The following is a 20,693-nucleotide window of genomic DNA, read 5'->3' on the forward strand; positions in this document are numbered from 1 at the left end:
GTCTGCGCTCTCTGAGTGCTTTTCTAGTTTAGTTCTGATGGTAGAGCGGGTGCCCACATGCAACAGCTATAGCCCTTGACGCACTGGTTGTGGGATCAAATCCTGATCCCAGTGCTGTTGGTGCTTGTCTTCCACCACTCTCTCTCCCTTTATGTCGCCTGTATCTCAACGACATTCCCTCAAACAAAAACAAGTTAAAAATAAAATGATAAAATGGTATATACAGTATGCAGCCTCACTTGATGTAATGTGTGCTCTAGTCATATTCAAGGTGTTGCACCAGCTAATGTAGTTTTAACATAGGCTTAGGTAACAACATAAATCTTACACCTGCCTCTTAGCAGGATTAGAGTCGTCTATAAGTACAGCTGTCATGGTGAATTTTTATAACGGTGAGATGACCTGGAGGAAGATGAACAGCAGAGGTTATTACTTGCTCTTTGTGTTGCATTTTCTATGTGTGTTCTATTTTTCTCACGTTGTGCTAATCATGTTTGCACACTGACACTGATATTTTGTGGAGCAGGTTTGATTTTATGAATTTTTTGCATCTTCCAAGTCATTTAAGTGGGGGATTGATGATACAAAGGAGTAGCTGCAGCTCACCTCTTGCTCACTCACTCGCCAATTTTTCCATGATTGTGAAATGAAGTGAAAACTTCAACATTTTGGTCATTTTGAAACACACTGTACAAGTTAAGCCTGATTTATGCTTCTGAGTCGCGTTGATGGCGTAGCTACACGTAGCCCTTTGCGTCGACGCGGACCCCTACGCCGTAGCCTGGCGCGCACCTCCAAAAAAATTCTAACTACGCATCGCAGCGATGCGGACTACAAGGGCTGTGATTGGTCCGCTCAAAACATCATTTCCAGCAGTTGCTTTTTCTCAACGTCGGTCTCTGTGCTGACAGCGCACAGAGGGGCTGCTGCAACCTGCAAGTGTTTCAGTACACAGGTCAGCATGTAGAGGCCTTTGCACAATGAGCCCGTTTCATGTTGTTTTAATCATGTCTGCACACTGATGCCAAAATTGTCATTTTATTCCCTATTTCTTTCATAACAGGTTCGATTTAATGCGAAATTTCGTATGTGTCCAAGGTGACCGATGAGTCATAACAGTTCCTGCTGCTTCCACCTCGCTTGCTCACCACTGAAACATCACTTTTTAACACTAAAGTTTGCTCATTTATCATGTGGATTTCAACCATGGAAATACAACAAAAAAGAGATGGGTGAATGATGATTCAGATCAGCGCCTGTTGCTTTATTCTCTCTCACTCGCTCACCCCCACCCGACCCTCCTCTCTCTCTCTCTCTCTCTCTCTCTCTCTGAAACCTCACTTTAACACTGAGATAAAGGCCAGATAAAGGCATACATTTCTAACCTACTCACAGGTCATAACAGAGACAGAATTTAAAAGTTGTTCTTCATCTCTCCACCTTGTCTCTGCGCTGACGCATGAGCGTGTGCTGTATGAAGCTCTCAGGATGGATCCAACGGGATTTTAAAGGAGTGACGGACAACAAAAAAGTCCAGCGCAACCTCTGGTTTGTGCTTATGTGCAAACAACATATCGACTACTAGTTGTAATCACACACCCAAGCATCCACTCTTTTATTAAAAACAGACGTTGTACAGTTCAGCGGAGAGCGACACAGCCGCTCGGATGTGACCCCTCTGAAACCCCACACACACAGCCACACCCCCCTAGCGTCATGGTGGTGAATTGCAGAGCAACGCGTTCACTCGACGCAGAACTTCAAATGGTCAATGACGGCGTCGCGTCGACGACGTACCTATGCCGTACCTACGCCGTACCTACGCCGTGGACGCTACGCAGAAGCATAAATCAGGCTTTAAAATGAACCTTTCATGTCTGAGGTGCAACCAAACAATAGCATAACACATGTTAGAACTTAAGTAGCTCATTGCACTGTAGGGTTAATGTGAACTTCACTTAAAACACTACTAATGTATACCTGGTGCAGAAGCCCACAGAGTTCTTGGCTCACTTTTGCTGTGTCATGTTATTGACAAAGCATTTAATCAATCCAAAAAACACACACAAGCCAATTTCTCCTCTGCTGAGAGAAGGAAAACTGAAACAACAGCATAAAAAGGTGCTTTGGCTCTATAGAGCTTATGTTGATTTAGTTTTCTTACGGCACAAATGCACACCACAGAAAAAGGCTTTGTTTCCAGCACACATACACCCTGGTTCTTTCTGGTTTGCCAGCGGCTGTGGCAGTGCCTAATGTTCTCCATTCATAATGCTACCTTCCTTCTCTCCCTCTCTCACCCTATGGGCTTGGTGTGAATACTCTTTAAACATTTAAAAGAGAAATCCTGCACCAATCCATCTCCCTCTTTCCCCTCCACTGCACACTGGCAAAAGCCAATACCACGCACAATCTCCTTCAGCATATTAAACACTGCCCACCGCCATTGCTGCTGCTCTATACAGATGTATGCATTATAGTGTGTGTGTGTGTGTGTGAAGTTATTCCCCCTACATCTTTCCTGGTCTCCCTGGATCTGGTCATCATTTATCACAAGCTGTTTACTGCTGTTGGCGTGCAGCGTGTCTGCAGGTGCTTTTGTGCTGGGGAAATCTGTCTTTTGGAATATTTACATGACAGTTTGTCTACACAGTTACAGTGGAGTTTTGTCCCTTGGCCATTGTTGGTTTGTATGAGGTAATGGCTTATAGAGCTCAACAGTGCCCAACCAGTTTTCAGTTCCTTATATCAACGTTTTTAATCCAGGGACTAAGCCAACAAGCCACCTGAATAGTCATAAAACATTTGATTTGGCACAAAAATGAAATTAAAAAACAAAGGAAAGGTAAAGGTACAAGACTGTGTAGATATTTTTTGAGAATGAAGGAACTACATATCCCACAATCTATTGCAATTATTTTGTATTCATTGTTAGTTATAGGTTTTTAAACTTTTAGACTGTGCATGTACTGTCCTTCTACATTTGTCTTTATTTTAGTATTCACATTTTAAACAGTAGAGTTGAAATATATCATAATTTGCCTCATACTACAGCAGCTTGTATTGTCATCATCAAAAGCCAACAGTCCTTTGCAGGCTTGAAGACATTTCCGTGGTTATGCCAGGCCCCACCAATCAGAGAAGCTGCTGTGTCACTCTAGGATACTTTAGCATGTTTGGTCAAGATCACTAATACACTCTTTTCTTAAACAGAGGTTGATATCATATGAGTTTTTGTCTCGTACAGGAGCATATAACATCGATTCATGCTCAGGTAACTTGTGGTAAATCTAACTTGGATGTTTTTGACATTATAGCTAACAATTGAATCCACTACAGAGAAAATGAACAGCTTTTTTTTACTGCTGGAAACACACTGTTGAGCTCTTAAAGGTTCAAATAAACCCTTACATGTATTATCTTTTTGTACTCTTAAAAAAAAAAAATCTCACCATGTTGAGGGAGATCATTCTGGTCACTCACTGAGTGTGAATCAGTCAGTGCAGTGCCAGGTGTGTTTGTGGCTGATTGCCCCTGATTGGGGCCAGGTGTGGGAAGCTTATATATTCTCTTGGGCTGCAACACTCTGTGCTGACTCATTATCTCACCTTCAGAGGTAGTGAGAGGATCTTGTTGTGTTTCCTTGTGGGTTTGGGGATTTTTAGAGTCTGCCAAAGCATTTTCAGAATCTTATTTATTAGAATTACTGGTTGCTCCAAGATGGTTGTGTGTCAGTGCATTTAGTTAGTAGTGTGCCAGTCTGCTGGTTTAGTTTCTTACAATATTTACAGTGGGAGCTTTTGGGTTAGCACTTTAAACATTTAGTTTTCCTTGTATTCCCTTCATTTTTAAGTGAGGATGACTTTGAGTGATTATCCTTTTAGAATAACTTTTAGTAATAGGTTCATCCATGAACCTCGCAAAGCAGATGGGTTCGCCCATTTCTGAGTTTTTCACTGGCAAATCCATCTTGCCAAGCTCCCATCTGAACAGATTGGGCCCTGTAAGAAAGTGACAGGACCAATCAGGAGTAAGAGTCACTTCTTTCGGGCGTGGCAGAACAAAGAACGGCATTGAGTTGTTTACTTTGCAAAAATGACAAAAGTTGTGCACTGACATGTCTACAGTCACCATGGTTTGCGTTGTACAGTTCTATATGGAGTTTACTCTTCGGTAGCGGCACACTTCTGCCCTTTCCCAAACACAGTCTATAAGAGGTTTTCCAGATGGATGTGTGGCGTGTCAGGTTATTCATCCATAATTATGTCCCAATACCTCCTGTCATGACACATCTAAAAATGTACAAAAATTAGGATGGTTCAAACCAAATCCCTAAAAAATCTCTATATTATTTAAAATTAATCAAAGTGATTTAAACACAGAATGTAAATTCTACCCCGAGGGGGGTCTTAATCAAAGTAGTAACAGAAGTTAACTAGTACAGATGGGCTGCTCTGCATTTCATGAAAAACCATAATATCTATTTACGAAAGAGTAAACCACTCTTTTTGTTTCATGGATAAATTTCACATAATAAGAGCGGTCAAAAGTGGCCTTCCAGGTCAATGCAGTGAGCCATCCCATAATGCTTTAAAAGTACCAAAAAGCATTTATGAAGAAAGCCACCTTTAGCAGCTTTTCTCCCTCATGTGAAATTCACCCATGAAACAAAATCAGTGGTTTACTATTTGGAATTTGGAATTTTTAGTGGGACCACAAGGTTACAGGTGTTGCAGGGTGGTGGTGGGGATATAATACACATCACAAGGATGATATCATCACAAGTAAGCAGCAAAAAACATGAAAGCAATACAGCAACTTACAGTAGCATTTCATGCTTGTATTCATGCATGTCAAGGCTGCTCTGTCTCTGTGAAAAGAAAATAATGTTGCAGTTATAAAAAGTAAGAATTTCTCTGGCCTCTCTGGTTAAAGCCATTCTTTGTTCATTTTCTGGTGATTTTTTACAGTTCAGAACTCTGCATCTTCAGGAGAGACATTTCTTTACTTTAAAAGTCTTTCTGCTGTCTCAAGGTCTAATTCACAAAGCCTCAACAGTAGCACAAGTGATAGACGCTCTGAGACCCAAAGAGATGTCCTGCTTGGTGCTGTTTGCTTTCTCTGTCTGGTTGAATGTCGAGCGCCTGACAGCCCAGGACTGATTTAATAATAGAAATGTCAAAGTCGTATTTGAAGACCTGCAGATCATTATTTTAAGTCATACAGAGGAAATACTGTTTTTCTGAACATGTTTGAGTTTGCATGTGACAATTTTTGTGAATTTCACAGCAAAGTTAAAGGTGGTATTTGTGATGTGGTCATGTTTTCACTGCAACTGCGTGTGGCTGAATTAGATGGGTTTTTTTTTTTTGCAATGAGGCTGTATGCATAAAAAGGATGCAATTTTCCCCAAATGAATACATATTGGCTCATTTAGTTATGCACAAATAGCACTGGTGTGCAGAAACAATGCTGTTGAGAAGCATTTAACCCTCTTTGTTGTTTTAGTTGTAAGGCAGCATTTTGCTTTATTCACACAGGTTTAGCAGGTGAATATGCCAAACAATCCCTTTGTTAATCAAGCCTGATATGTTAGAGTCAGTAATAGCTAAGACAATCACAGCATTGAGACAAAACGGGTTTATTTCCATTTTTTATCTGTTGCTAAGAGATAGACACAGAAGATCTCTAGTCTAACTTACAACAGACTTTGCTGCTGATTAAGCTGGCAGATCCAAACAGCGGTTCAGATACGCTGAGGCGGAAGAACACGTAGCCCACTGCCAGAGCTTGCATTGCAAAATAGTGCCAAACACAGCAGCTTTCTGGGTGAAAAATAAAACACTTCAAATAATTTTGATAAAGTGTAAAATTCAGACTACATTGTTTTTTGGCCCATTTTTATCAAAACCCTGCTAAAAAAAGACTATACAGCAACTGTACCCACCTGTAGCACTGTATAGCCTAGCTTTCCAATGTGGTTAAGAAAATCCATTGTTCTTTTTGCTAAAAAGATCGATTTTTCTTCTGAATCAATCAAAATTGCATTGTGGCAGTCTTTGTGATATTGAAGATTATCATACTATTGCCCAAAGAATTGATATTGTATCGTATTGTGATGGAAGTTGTCATATGCACCACTGCCTCAAACCTTTGGAGCCAAATATTTCAAGAATGCACTTGAAATTTTTTGTCAGACCTAGTGCAAGAATTCACCTCGACTTAAGCGTAAACTGACTTGATTTTAGTGATGTTTAATATATCTCGGTTTTATTTATATTTATCTAATGCATCAGTAAGACCCTGCATGCACATATGAGGACATTACATTCGGCCTTTCAAACAACATTATAGCAATTTCTACTGTTAGAATTTCAGAAAAAATGTCTGTACTATCCACTGAAATTAAAGTTATTCATTTAAAATACTGGGAGAATTTTCCATTTAATTTTCAGGAATTTTCACCAATAGTTTTGAGGTTATATCTGGGAAATTTTCCCAAATTTTTATGGAAAATGTGGGAGATTTTTTTATATTTTTGAGAGCTTCATTAGAAGTGTTTTTACGTAAAAATTTGGTAGTTTCTGCATGAAAAATTTGAATTTATTTTTTAATGTTTAGGTTGTTTTTTTTTATTTGCAGTCACTTTGTGTTAATTAAGGAAATGTATTTGTAATTTTTTGAGAAATTGGGGGGAAATCATATCTAACTTATTTGGGAAAACTTTGCTTCGAAATTCTTAAGTATGCTCATAGGATCTTGGGACATTTATTTTTTAAGTTTGGGAATTTGTGGATTTGGAAGTGGGGGATCCTTTGAAATTTCTAGAATTTAATGGAATTTTCAGGGAATTTGTTGGCATATTTTGGAGCATTTTCCTTCATTTTTCATGGAATCTTGGGGAATATATTTGTACGCTTTGGGCATATGGCTTTGAGAATTTTTAAGAATGTGGGGGGAATTTTTTAGGCTTCATGATAAAGTGTCACTGAAAAATTTGAGGATTATATAAAGAAATTTAGGGGTGATTTTTTTTATGGGAAACTCTTCAAAAATGTGTTTTTCAGAACTTTTCACAGTCAAAGGCTGAGCTTTAGAAGTTATGAGGTTCAAATTATTCCAAATAAGTGGAAGAAAATAAAAATGCATTCCAAACAAAAAGGAGGAAGATCTCTACCATTCACACAACTACAACAATCCCAGCCCTTCACCTTGATCTACCACTGTACCGTCTCTTTGACAATTGTAGATAGATTAGATAGGACAAGTTAATTTAATTTCCATCCATACTTATTCTGCAGAAAAAGTAGCATCTAATACTGGAAGTGCATCTCCAAACAATGCTACAATGGTTCTTTTATTATCTCTAGAAGTGACTAACACTAAATGTGGCTCAATATATCTGTGTGAGATCTTTCTTAAAGTGTCTCTGCTGATGATCAGTTGATTCTACAATTCTATTAGCACCATTAATCAGGGAGTTGCATTTTAAATAGATGTGAATGGGCCGAACTGGAGGTTAGCTGATTCTGTCTCCAGAGGAGATACTATTACATTATGACTCCTTTCCTTAAAACAATCTTTTTCTTGGCTCAGCTTCACTTTGCTTGGCACAGTAGGATCAATTTCAGACGTCCCAGTAGCCCATTTGGGCAAAGCAGAAAGTCCCATTAAACCCTAAAAGGGTCTAGAACACAAAGTCCTGTTGGCTTTAGTCCCGCTTCTTCTCTGATCAGGAGCTGAAATTTTTCCTCTTGCTTTTAGCTGCACTAAGCTTCTCTCCCCTGCCATAACTCTAGTAGTGAGATAAGAAGAAATGAAACTTTAATGATCCCAGGGGGAAACCAGGTTGTTGCATCAGCAAATACAGTACTAATAGGGCAGAGAGCACAAATAGAGCAAAACAGGGTCATAAAACCTAACAATCTGAAAGAAAGAGAAATAAAGGGCAAATGTAAGAATAAAGGCAGGGATGATTCTAATAGGACATAATGACAATTTCCGTTTTCACAAAGCGTTTTAGCACTGTGGTTTTTGTAATTTGGACTGCATTAAAATGGGACTTTCTAATTTTCCATAGGAAATTACCACTATAAAAGAAGAAGGGCTTAAAAAGTTTGAAATGAATATGCTCAGGAAATTAAGCAGGGTATTAGCTTTTGACAAGGATTGAAATATCTCTAATATTTTAGATACTCTAATTAGTCTAGCTGGTCTAAATGATGAAAGTGACGTCAGTACTAATAATAGAAATTAGTCTTGACTTTTATCCCCCATTTATGGAAGAGGCTATCACCCTTTAACATCTTCTACTTGTGTTGCTGATCCCATTCATGAGACAGCTGTCTCAGGTTAATGTGTGGTCATCATCATTAGAGGAGACTCAAGTCTACAGGTAGAGTTTCACACAAACCAATCCATTTGTCTGCCTGTCCGCCCGTCCATCTTTGTTTTCTTCCCTTGCAGGGTTGCCGGGATGTAGGGCTGCAGAAATATACTTGTTGTTTCACCTTGTCCAACTGTGTCATGAGAATTTCTGTACATACATCCACTTTTATGCATCACTTGAAGATTCCTCTAGAGGACTCAGGCTGCTAACATTAACAACTGGTGACCATAGATGAGGTTACAGTAATGTTAATTCTGAGATCCGAGCAAACATGAAATTAACACCAATAATTACTAGTAACCCCATGGCCAGAGGGCTGTCTGCACTTTATTTCTACAACATTTCGGTGGGAGTTGCCCGGAACACCTCACCAGGGAGATGTCCAGGAGGCATCCGGACCAGATACCCGAGCCATCTCATCTGGCTCATCTCGATGCGCAGGAGCAGCGAATCTACTCCAAGTCCCTCCCAGGTGGTTGAGCTTCTCACCTTATCTCTAAGGAAGAGCCCAGACACCCTGTGGAGGAAACTCATTTCGGCCGCCTGTATCCGTGATCTCGTTCTTCCAGTCACTACCCACAGCTCGTGCCCACAGGTGAGGGTAGGAACGTAGATCGAGCGGTAAATCGAGAGCTTTGCCTTTCGACTCAGCTCCTTCTCCACCATTACAGACCAATGCAGAGACCGCATCACTGCCGACGCCACACCAATCCGCCGGTCGATCTCCCGCTCCATTCTTCCCTCACTTGTGAACAAGACGCCGAGATACTTGAACTCCTCCACTTGGGGCAGGATGGCATTCCCACCCTGGACCATGGCCTCAGATTTGGAGGTGCTGATTCTCATTCCAGCCGCTTCACACTTGGTTGCGAACCGTTCCAGTGAGAGCTGAAGGTCGCAGCCTGATGAAGCAACAGAACCACATAATCTGCAAAAAGTGGAGACCCAATCCTGAGGCCACCAAAGCGGAACCCCTCAACACACTGGACTTCCGGCAATGCGGACCAAACTCTGACACCGGTCATTCAGGGACCGACCAGCCCATATCAGGGGGTCCGGTACCCCATACTCCCAGAGCACCCTCCACAGGATTCCCCAAGGGACACGGTGGAATACCTTCTCCAGGTCCACAAAACACATATAGACTGGTTGGGCAAACTCCCATGCACCCTCCAGGACCCAACAGAGAGTGTAGAGCTGGTCCACTGTTCCACAACTAGGACAAAAACCACATTGCTCCTCCTGAATCCGAGGTGCGACTATCCAACGGACCCTCCTCTCCAGGACCCCCGAATAGACTTTACCAGGGAGGCTGAGAAGTGTGATCCCCCTATAATTGGAACACACCATCCTGTCCCCCTTCCTAAAGAGGGGTACCACCACCCCACTCTGCCGGTCCAGGGGTACTGTCCCTGATATCCACACGATGTTGCAGAGGTGTGTCAACCAAGACAGCCACACAACATCCAGAGCCTTGAGGAACTCAGGGCAGATCTCATCTACCCCCGGGGCCCTGCCACTGAGGAGCTTTTTGACCACCTCAGAACATGGTTAAAGCTCTGTTGGACGTTTATAGTTTTACATTTTATTAAAAATATACTAAGCAGCAATGTATGAGGTTAAAAAATAAGTTCATAGCACAGACACAAGTACACTCTGGCTAAAGTAATCCTGTTAGCACATTCACTGATTGAACTTTAATACCAGTGTCATTTTCGTTATTTCACAGGTATAAACACTGACTTTTACAACAGAACTTGTCAGTCATCAGCTGGATTCTCTCTGTCCAGTGACAATAACACGTGGATTGAGTGTCGTGTGGATAATTGTGGTTTTGGTCTACCATTTCGTCCTTAAAAATTTGGTTTGTTTGGTGTCTCTGCTTTTAAGCTGACTGCCCCACCTCTGCTGCTACCACACTGCCTCTACCACACATGTGCATATTATTTCACAAAGCTACTCAGTTGGGAATGTCAGTGAAAATGAACTTTATGGCACTTAATTACATTTCAGTCAGTCAATTTACGTTATAGTTTTTCAAGCATTTATTTCTTAAATGCAAACAATATACTTTTTGACATCTAGGCTCCAACAATATTACTCCTGGCATAATTACATGCAGGATTTTAAAGGAGTGATGATATACTTATGACCCCCTGTTGGAGCCAACAGGTGGATGCTGCTGAGGAAGGGGGATTTAAGAGCAGCACTGACAAAGGCAGCATAGCAAGGCAGAGACCAGGGATTTTGGAGTTTGAAGGGATACTTTAACATTTTGGCAAATTTGCCCATTGCCATAATTCCTATAGTCTTAGTAATAGGTTCGTTTCCTTTAGTTGTCCGTGCATGCTATTTTTAGATCGGCGTTGCCGAGTTCGGAGCTGCTGTGCCAACTCAATGGAGACAGATGGTATTTTTGGCTTTCCCTCATCAAACTCATCAAATACACAATCCAACAACTCCAAAATGCTCTTGTGGACAAGTTGTGATCTGCACATTCACCACACTATGAAATAATCATGGAATGTTACAAGACGGAGATGTTTTAAAGCTAAAGGCAAAGCCTGAACTACCAAGTAACTACGGCACTGCCACAGACGTGCCCAGTGTCACTCCGCCCAGTGGTTTACTCAGAAAGAAGTTCCAAGTATTAGCTTCATGTGTCTTAATGTTACATAATTATACATTATTGTTTCATAGTGTGGTGAATGTGCAGATCACAACTTGTCAACGAGAGCGTTTTGGAGTTGTTGGATTGTGTATTTGAAGAGTTTGATGAGGGAAAGCCACAAATACCCCCTGCCTCCATAGCATTAACTGCACAGCTGGTATATTGGTCCCTCCAGATCTAGAAACAGCTTGCACGGACAACTAAAGAAAACGAACCTATTACTAAGACTATAGGAATTATGGCAATGGGCAAATTTGCCAAAATGTTGAAGTATCCCTTTAAGTAAGCTGCGGAATTGGGAGAAATGTTTGTGATAGGAGAATGTGACAGTGACATGAATGAATTTGATTGGCGCTACTCAAGTTGCTCACAGAATAGCTTGCTTGCTTCGCTTCATTTTCTCCACTATTGGACATGTGCCCGCATGATGACATTTTTTCAGGTTTTGCCTATTAAGAGGGTACTTCATCTCATTTTGCCCACTTAGACAACACCAAAGAGGGTATATTGTCAAATTTGTCCAATAAGAGGGGATCCTATAGTGACATTTTTCCATTTTTCTCCATGTGAAAGGCGCCCTAGGGACGTGTTTCATTAACTTTTCACTGGTGGCCCACTTTCTATGAGGTGCAAGCTAGAGTGACCAAACAACTTTGTTTTACGTATGTTATTGTCAAGTCTGTCTCCCAGGCACTAGTTTGATTGATTCCCGGTCTCAGCGATGTTTGATGTGGGAGGGTTGAGAGTTTATTTTTCACTGCCGGAGAATTAAAACAAAATTTATTTTTCCTTTATTGTTTTTCACCACTGAGGATGATAGCCCCAGAATTATGGGGCTTAAATATCTCAATCACCCCCTTGTGGCTTGTTGTAGTATAGGGATTCAGCTGTGTGAATAGGGACTGAGTTCACTGCTAAAGGATAAAGATAAGGAACATTTCAAAGAAAATACAATTATTTCAACAAAAACATTTGTTTTATTTAGTTCATTTAATGTGCTGGCCCTAATAGTGTCTGCATAGACATAAGCTAGTCCTTATACAGATGTGGCTGATGACCTCTGTCCTAGAGGGCACTTTGTCCAATTTAGTCCAGTTTAAAGGCACCTCATCAATCTTTTTCCTATGTAGAGGGCACAAAGATGGATATCCTCAAGTATTGTCCACTCTAAGAGCTCCCTAGAGGGCACTTTATCCTGTTTATCTTCCATAGAGGCATCAAAGAGGCCGTTTTCAGTGTGCTTTTCAAATGTTAGGGCACCCTTGGCCCCCCCTCTGAGTCCACCAGTGTTTTGAAGCTATTTTTTGTTGATCTGTTGTACTTCTTTCTCTTATTTTCTTTTTACAGTACAAGCAGATTTTCATTACTTGTTTGTTTCTGTTTTAAATTAAGCAACCAGTTAACTTTGAATGTCCCGGTTACACATTTCCCAAAGTGATTGTTTCCCATTTGGTGTAAGATTTGACTATTAAAATGAATCCATTGGTAAATGAAGTTGTCAGAGTTGGATAATTGGAGTCAGTGGTGCTTTTCCCTAACTGCGCCTTATTTTCCTTTTAAAGTAGGAACCAAGCACAGCATGATCTCTTATGTGAACTGTTTTTATAGCCACATTGATTGTTTCCAACTGTTTCTCTGCAGACCCACACCATCTTCTCTCTGCTCGGCCTTGACCATGCCTACGTCACCAGCATTGGACGCCTCATCGGGGTGGTTTCCCTCAAAGAGGTAAATGTCATGTAGGAGAAATTGTAACATTGTAAATGTAGTAGAGATCTATATTTGAAACCTTTTTTGGTTGATTTTCGGGGTACAAAGCTTTGAGTAGAAAGTCATGAGTGTCATCATTCACACAAGCAGCATATTCACTGCTTTCATAACTGTAAAATCACTGTCAAAGTCATCAGGAGTGCTGTCACGGTGCTGTACATACACATAAAGAGCCTTCAGTCAACATTAATGATTCCTCCTCCCTCTGCCTGTTATGTACTGTGACAGACAAAAGGCTGCTTAATATTGCTGTCTTCCTCCATTGTCTCTCTGTCTGTTCTCTGCCCCCCCTCCCTCTCTTTCCATCTCGACTGCCTCACAAACAACTAAAAACCCCTCGCTCGTCGTGAATTGGCCAGGAAGTGGTGAGAGGATTGTTGCTAAGTGCAGCGCCGCTTGCCTGTCCCTGACATTTAGGCTTTTTTGTTCTGTGTTCCACCAGCAGACAAAACCCAGCCACGGCAGATAAAGCCCATCCTCTCCCAGTCTGCCTGTCCGTCACACAGACACGCTGTTACATCAGGACCTTGCTGGTCCATGTGGAAGAGAAGAATTGCAGGGATGTTTTTGTGCATGATTATCATGCATTATTTCCACCTAACAGTATGCAGAGGCTGCTCTGTGTAGCGCTGCCACAGGATCTGTGAAAGCTAAATCCTTCAGCCTTTATCAGCCAAAAGACAAACTTGGCCTGGCCGAGCAGAAGATTCAATAATACGCTATTATGCTGAGATCAAAGAGATACCATGAAAGGGACTTGCAGACATTTTTTGCATAAATCCAGGAGTTTGAACATTGTTTTATATGTCTTTGAAGGTATTGAAAATAATTTATGGAGACCTATTGGATGCAATTTTGTTTTTTAATCCTCTCTCTAAACAGATGCTAGTACTTTTAAAGATAAGTGCATGCTGTCCTAAATGGTCTCGGCTGTCTCTTTACATTTCGGAAAAGGTTGGAATTAGGGCTGTGCATGACTAGCTGGCTCAACATTAAGCATTGAACTCAGATTGGTAGTCGGTGCTGATAGTTAAATTATTATTATTATTATTTTTTTTTTAATCAGTTTCACAATCCATATCAAACTCTGGCCTCATCCACATGGAGACGAATTCAGGAGTATACGCAAAAAATTTTTGTCATTTCGGCATTCCATCCACACGGAAATGGCGTTTTGGGAGGCCGTCAATGCCACTTTTTGAAACCGGGTCCCAGAGTGAACAAATCTGTAAACGCTTAACGTTTTGTCTCATTGTGGAGAGGCAACCGCATCTTTCTTGAAATGATTACATCATACATAGCATAGCCCACTTACGTCACATGCGCTGTCGAACCAAACAACAATTGCAGATTATAGGGTTGTGTACGTGCTGTAGAAGCTATTGAGCCTATTATGGATTTCACAGCAAAATCTGTTGCTCCTTTACCACCACAGCGAATAGCATACACCAGATGTTCTTAAATCCACCACAGAGAACAACCAGAAGGGCAACTAGGAGAAAGTTTTTGGCAGTTTCTGTAATCTTCTTCTCTCTTTTGGTGCTTTTCCGTGGCAGTGTTACAGCGGCACTTACAGGCTTGGCATATATACAACAGCGTTTTCAGTGGTTTCATGCTTATGCGGACATTTCCTGAAATGATCCCGTATTTACAGAAAGCATTTTCAAAACGTTTCTGTGTGGACAAGGCCCCTGTCTAAACTGCAATGCAGCCACCCACCACTAGTGGCCACTGTAGTTCTAGTTAATGGTCTTCAACCCAACAGCATACAACAGTGAACTGAAAGAACCAATAGCATCCTGTACGAAAGACATCATGCATCAATATTTTGATCTGGAAAATGGAGATGAAGGTGTTTACGTGTTTCGTTAAGTTATACTCGCCTATTACCCAAAGCAATAAATACAGGAATGTTAATGTTAACCTAAAAGAAGTATCAAGAGCCAGTAATGCGAGCACTGCTAACATCAATCAGGCCATATACTATACAATACTTGTGCTCATTATCAGCCTGATTGCCCCCCATCAGACCAAAGGCCCTACAAATGGATTATCTTGTCGAATCATCTTGTGCATCTGATAAAAGGGCATTCAGAGGCACCCAACCTCAAGATTGTGTGTATTACAGATGTTCAATATTTATGATCAGAAATCCTCTTGAGAATAGATGAGCAGTCATGTGCAGAATTCTTGCATGAATAGAGCAATGGAGGAACAACTTGTTAATTTGTAGGAACAAACAAGTTTTTGACCACATGTACTGTAAAACATTAAACAGACAAACTGACAGGGGAGGGAGCTGGACCAAAATTGCAACCGCAATGGATGTAGCATGAAGCTAACAGCTACAGCAACCACACGTTGCAAACCAACTCCCCATTGTTAACCTGCTGATGCTGTGATCCCTACATTACAAAAACTGTGTTAAATTTTAGCCATTTCTAAGTATTTTCCATAGACTAGTCAATAAAACAGGATTAAAATTGATACATATTTGTGTTTAAAAAGATTCAACTATGGCAATGGTTCTCAAATGGTACGGCAAGACACACTGGTGTGCCTTTAGCTAAGTCTTTGTGCCATAGCAATTTGTCCAACCATACATAATTACTGCAACTATACAATAAATTAAGCTCAGTCAGGACCACTTTGTCAAGAAACACACATGATTTGTGGTCATGAACAGTTTTTTCTTTATTAGCTGTTGTAAAGTTTCACTTATTGCTGTTATTCATATGTGGCTGTTCTAGGAAGGAGGAGCTGGGGTGGAGAAGGGTTGTAAAAAGTGTTTTGCAGAGGTTGAAAAAAGGTTGAAAACCACTGACCTATGAGATGTGATGGCATTGATGAATACTGTCTTAGTGTTGTGATTCAAATAAATGAAACTTATTATAAAGACGGCAAAAAGTTTCAACCGATAGCCTCAATGTGTGCTTTAAAATAAGTTGGTAAACATAGCAATTCACAATTCAAATGGTTCCCAAAAGTAGTGAATAAACATCTAGAATTGTTAGCTTAAAGAAGTATATGCTACTAAATAAAGAAGAAAAGTTTAGATATTAATTTAAGGGAGATAAATACTCTTGACACATAATTAAAGGTATTTTTAATTTCTGTCTTGACTATACAGTACAAATTGTTACCCTAAAGTAGTGGATGTAGTCCGCATCAAGTTAAAGGCCAAGAAAATGTCATATCTGATTTACACTGAGGAAGAAAACAAACCATTTACCCCAATGCTGAAGAGTGGCTGGGTGGCCTTCTGAATCACAAACAAACTTAATAATCTGAGTCTGATGGAAGATATTTACCAAACCAAAGCACCAAGCCGAGTAGGAGAACACTGTGGCTTCCAGCCAAGCAGCAGGAGGACAAGCTTTGTCCTTGGAACCCAAACATATGCACATCTGCAGTCAGCACTTTATCCCATTTAACTTTTGTTAAATTTAAATGTTATGTTCACCTTATTCAAACAGTGTTACTAATGTTTCAGGGGGATCAGGGATGTTGGATTATTTATAATGCTAAGTTTAAGAATCATATCTGCTGCTCATGATTTTTTGTATCTTTCCAGGCAATATAACTAGAAAGCAAAATAGATGTGGTAAAGGCATGTCAGGTCTTTGAGTTGCAACATCAGTCTAAGTCTTCTACAGTTGACAGTGGGATCCTATTCTTTCACATTTATTAATGTATTGTCCTTTCTCAGTTGACAGTAATGACCCTATCCAGGACATTACAGCTTGCTAGCATTATCATTGATACCTGCATGTTTGCAGCATGAAAGACTGTGGGAAATTGTTCTTTTCCCCCATGAGGAGCTCCACTCCCAGGAGTGATGCAATGCTGAATATCTGTCCAGGATGTGCATTTCAAGGGTCAATTTCTCTACAACGGTCATGGGAAATTATTTTTTAAAAATTAAAGATTGTACGAGTTGGCCCTGGATGTAAATCTGAGTTTGTCAGCTTGTTAGCTGTTGATTGTCTTTATATAAAGCATAATATTTTAAATATGTTGGTAAATGTGCTGCATATATAGTCCAAACATCCGATAAAGATGAGAAAATAAAGCTAAAAATGGTTTAGACATGCTTTTAAAAATAGTGAATATGTATTTACCTTAATGAACTCAATTTAGTAAATAAAGTGCTATATGCTCTGAATAGCAGTAAAAATAGTTGCCCTTCGGTGAATATGAAGTTTAAATAGATTAAAAGAGCCCAGTTAAAATTGATGGATTAAATAGCTAGCTCTATAATCAGTTTTCTTCTTAATGATACCAGTACCAATGATTTTTTTTAATGAACCATGGGGAGATAAACCAGAATCAAAGACTTTTAATAGAGCCTGAAAATTTGTCAGAGGCTTTTCTTTTAAATTTGAATGCAAATATGATCAGTAGATTGGTCAGTACCATCAAGAGCAACATATATAATTTATTTTTCCTGCATTTGAATTCTTATCCCTTTTACATTTCTGGCAAAACTACAAAAATGCTTTTAAACTTGAGTTGCATTTCTCCAAAATCCTGAAAGTGTCACCCACAGTCTAACCCACAATGATTTCCTCTATTTAATGGTCATTTTCAGAGGATTGTTTAAAGGCAGACTGCTGCTGTGGCTACTGTAGCAGAAGCCGCTTGGACCCTGTGAGTGAACATTTTTAAATCATTTCTGCTGTGTGTGGGAGGCTGGAGAACCGCAGAGATTAAAAATGTGGAATCGCTTCCGCTTCTCATTTCTCTTCTGTGAAATAATTCAGAAAGCACAGGCAAGTGCCAAAGTCAGTTCGACCTCAGTTCCAGTGCATTCTGCCCTCTGATCGTGATCACTCCCTGTATTACATTTTATAAATGACTCTGTGTTTGTGCGTCACATCGGAAACCACTGACATGATCACTGCAGGGAAAGGCCAGTAAAGCATAGAGGTTAGCGGTTTCATTTCCACTGAACTAAGCCATGACAGAGCTGAGTGCAGCATAGAAAATAACCTGTACCATTTAGCAGGAAGAGGATCATTTTATCTAAAGGCTATCCATGTTACACATTTGTCACAGTGGCATAAAAGTTCACAATTAATGCACCCAATTATTTTGTTCATATCAGCTGAATGTTATTTTATTCATTATATTTAAGCTACTATCATGGAGCAGCTTTGGATGCTGCCCATGAAAGTGGGATTTTTTCATCTACTTTTAAATCCATAGCAAATAGTTTTTTCTGCAGTTGAGCTAATGTCATTTCCTGCCAGAAGTTCCTTATTTTCCCTCAAATTAAAAGCCGGTTGGGGGAGCAGGTGGCCTAGTGGTCAAAGGCGCTCCCCATGTACACGGGCGGCCCGGGTTCAAATCCGGCCTGAGGCCCTGTACCGCATGTCTCTCCCCCACTCTTGACCCTGTTTCCAACTCTATCCACTGTCCTCCTCTATCTAATAAAGGCACAAAAATAAATCTTAAATAAATAAAAAAACAGTTAAAAAGCCCTTTTTTGTCCAAATAGGAAGTAAAGCACTGTTAGCTAAGGACAGTAAAAACATCAAAGGTACAGCAAAAAACAACTCTGGAGAAAATATCTAAACTTACTGTAACTTGTGCCAAAGCATGCATGAGCCTCAAAGTCCAATTTGTTTGATGTGAGTGCTCCATATGAAGTTCAGGCACAGTACACTTCATTGGCCCTGGTACAGATGGAAGAGGTGGGCACAACGGAAAGCTATATCTTACCAAAAACAGGTTATTGTGCTGGCTCTCAGATCCTATTCAGGGCAACTGCCAGACTTTTTGGACTGGGTAGGGCCAACAGTGGCAGTGAATTATGTAGAGGTGACCCGCGGTATGTGCACTCACAAGATTGAATAACAATTATTTGTACAATACAGTACTATATATATTTACAGTAAATACATAGTTACAGCATACAAGTCCTTCTAGCTTCATCTTTAAGGACTTATGAAGAAGATGTCAGAATTCACAATTCCAAGTACCTGAAAAGCAAATGTGCCATGCAAAGAGTGTTGCAATCACCCTGCAACTTAACCTGACAAGTTGAATAAAGTACAAGTCCTCCTTCGATGTAGCACATAGCCAATATTATAGCTGAAAAATTATGGGTTGCCAGGCAGATTTCTAGGTTTGCCATAGGTACACTTATGACTGTGGGTTTTGTAAACTGAGCATGTCATATTACAATATGATGACATATCGGTGCTCAGGCCTGGCTGATCTTTGCCTAGGATCACCAGACTTCACTGGATCATTGTGTACATGCACTCCTGTATGTTTCTTGATGTACATTAAGTGTATATTTTTTAATTCATTTAATTCCTTTTTGAGTAAACAGGTAATAGGTAAAAGGCAAAAACTAGTGTTGAATTCTCAGTGTTGAACATTTCAGGGTTGAGTTGACCCCTGAAGTGTAATTTTAACTCCATTCTGGATTAAAAGGCCTTCAGTGTTGTAGTTATTTGACAGTGTTGATCCATCAATGTGTCAAACTCTGTAAAGAGTGATTGATCTAAGTTCCTCCCCCTGCCAGCCAAATCTGCAGAGTCTTCCCATCCTGCCCTTGGGCAAACTGTTTGGATTTGTTTAAGATGTTTTTAGATGTACTCATACATGTTTAGATGTTGCTTGTTGTACAGTGATCACTGCTAGGATTCCTTCGCTCATGTGTCTGGAAAATGACTGTTGTTTTTTATGTTACACACTTCTGCACCATGAATGAAGTTATCCATTGAATTAGCCACTTCTTGCCTTTGGCATGGGATAGTGTACAGTCAAGGGTGGTGTGCTGATTTTCATTAAAGAGCATGTCCTAGCTCTGCAATTGTCTGCACTTTGCAAGAAGACACCTGACTTTGCCACACGTGTTCAATACAAGGTGGCAATCTTTATCAAGTGTGAAGAGTGCATTTCAAAGTCTCAGTAAGTAAAATTGTAAATATTTAGGATGTATACACATAGTGAGAGGAAATAACACAGTGATGTATTATAAATACACTTTGATTTGTAAAAAAACAAAACACTGTGTTAGAAATGAAGATTACAAGAAAGTAAAAACATTAACACATTCCATTTAACTTGGAACCAGTGAGAATTATATAAACCCTTAAAAAAATTAAATTCAACACTTTGGGAGTTGAATTGGCACTGACTGTTTAAACTGCAGTTAATTGTAATTAACTATCAAAATTCTGGGATTAATTATGATTAAAACAGATGTAATGGTTTCAAAGCCCTAGTTGAAGCAACAGATTCATCCATAGCTTTATTTGAGTGTTTCCTGTGCGATATTTAGACCCCAGCCTTCCTCTATAACTGTTTGGTCTTTCTCCACCAGCTTCGCAAGGCCATCGAGGGTTCTGTGACCGTGAAAGGGGTGAAAGTGCGTCCTCCTCTGGCCAGCTTCAGGGACAGTGGCACCAGCAGCAGCGAGAATGAAGCCACTGAGCTCCACAAGCTGTGGGACCGCCACAAGAGCATGTCACTGCCCCGCGAACACACCCCCTCCGAGTCTGACGAGAAGTCCCAGTGAGGGAAAGGAGAAGAGGAGGAGAACAAAGAGGAGCAGGTGGAGGAAGAGAAAGAGGAGGCACTGAGATCTTTAATCCCCCCCCCCCCCCCCCAAAGCCACAAACATGCAAAAATCCTCAGGGCTAAGGATCAATATTTAATTCTGGAAAGACTTCCACTGCTACGCCAGCCTCTCTGTAACCCCTCATTTCTCTCCTCGTCTACTTCTCTCTTTCTCCTTCTCCCACTTTGAATCACCTGTACTTCCCCCAGGAGTCTTGCACTGACCAAGCCACACTCCACCAGGGAGTGGAACACAACTCAGCCTGTGCCCTGCTCTCCATTTTCCCT

General features: G+C 40.5%; 1 protein-coding gene across 2 annotated transcripts in view; it reads left to right on the forward strand.

Moving 5' to 3' along the window:
• clcn2c (chloride channel 2c) overlaps positions 1 to 20,413 on the forward strand; it is a 186,199-nt gene extending 165,786 nt beyond the window's left edge. For both annotated transcript variants that reach the window (XM_041802650.1, XM_041802658.1), the window contains 2 exons: positions 12,702 to 12,788; positions 20,170 to 20,413. In XM_041802650.1, the coding sequence (XP_041658584.1) occupies positions 12,702 to 12,788; positions 20,170 to 20,364 (282 nt within the window). In that variant the 3' untranslated portion in view covers positions 20,365 to 20,413. The remainder of the gene's footprint in view (positions 1 to 12,701; positions 12,789 to 20,169) is intronic.
• The last annotated feature ends 280 nt before the right edge of the window (positions 20,414 to 20,693 follow it).

This window comes from Cheilinus undulatus, linkage group 2 (assembly GCF_018320785.1).
Source record: "Cheilinus undulatus linkage group 2, ASM1832078v1, whole genome shotgun sequence".
NCBI lineage: Eukaryota > Metazoa > Chordata > Actinopteri > Labriformes > Labridae > Cheilinus > Cheilinus undulatus.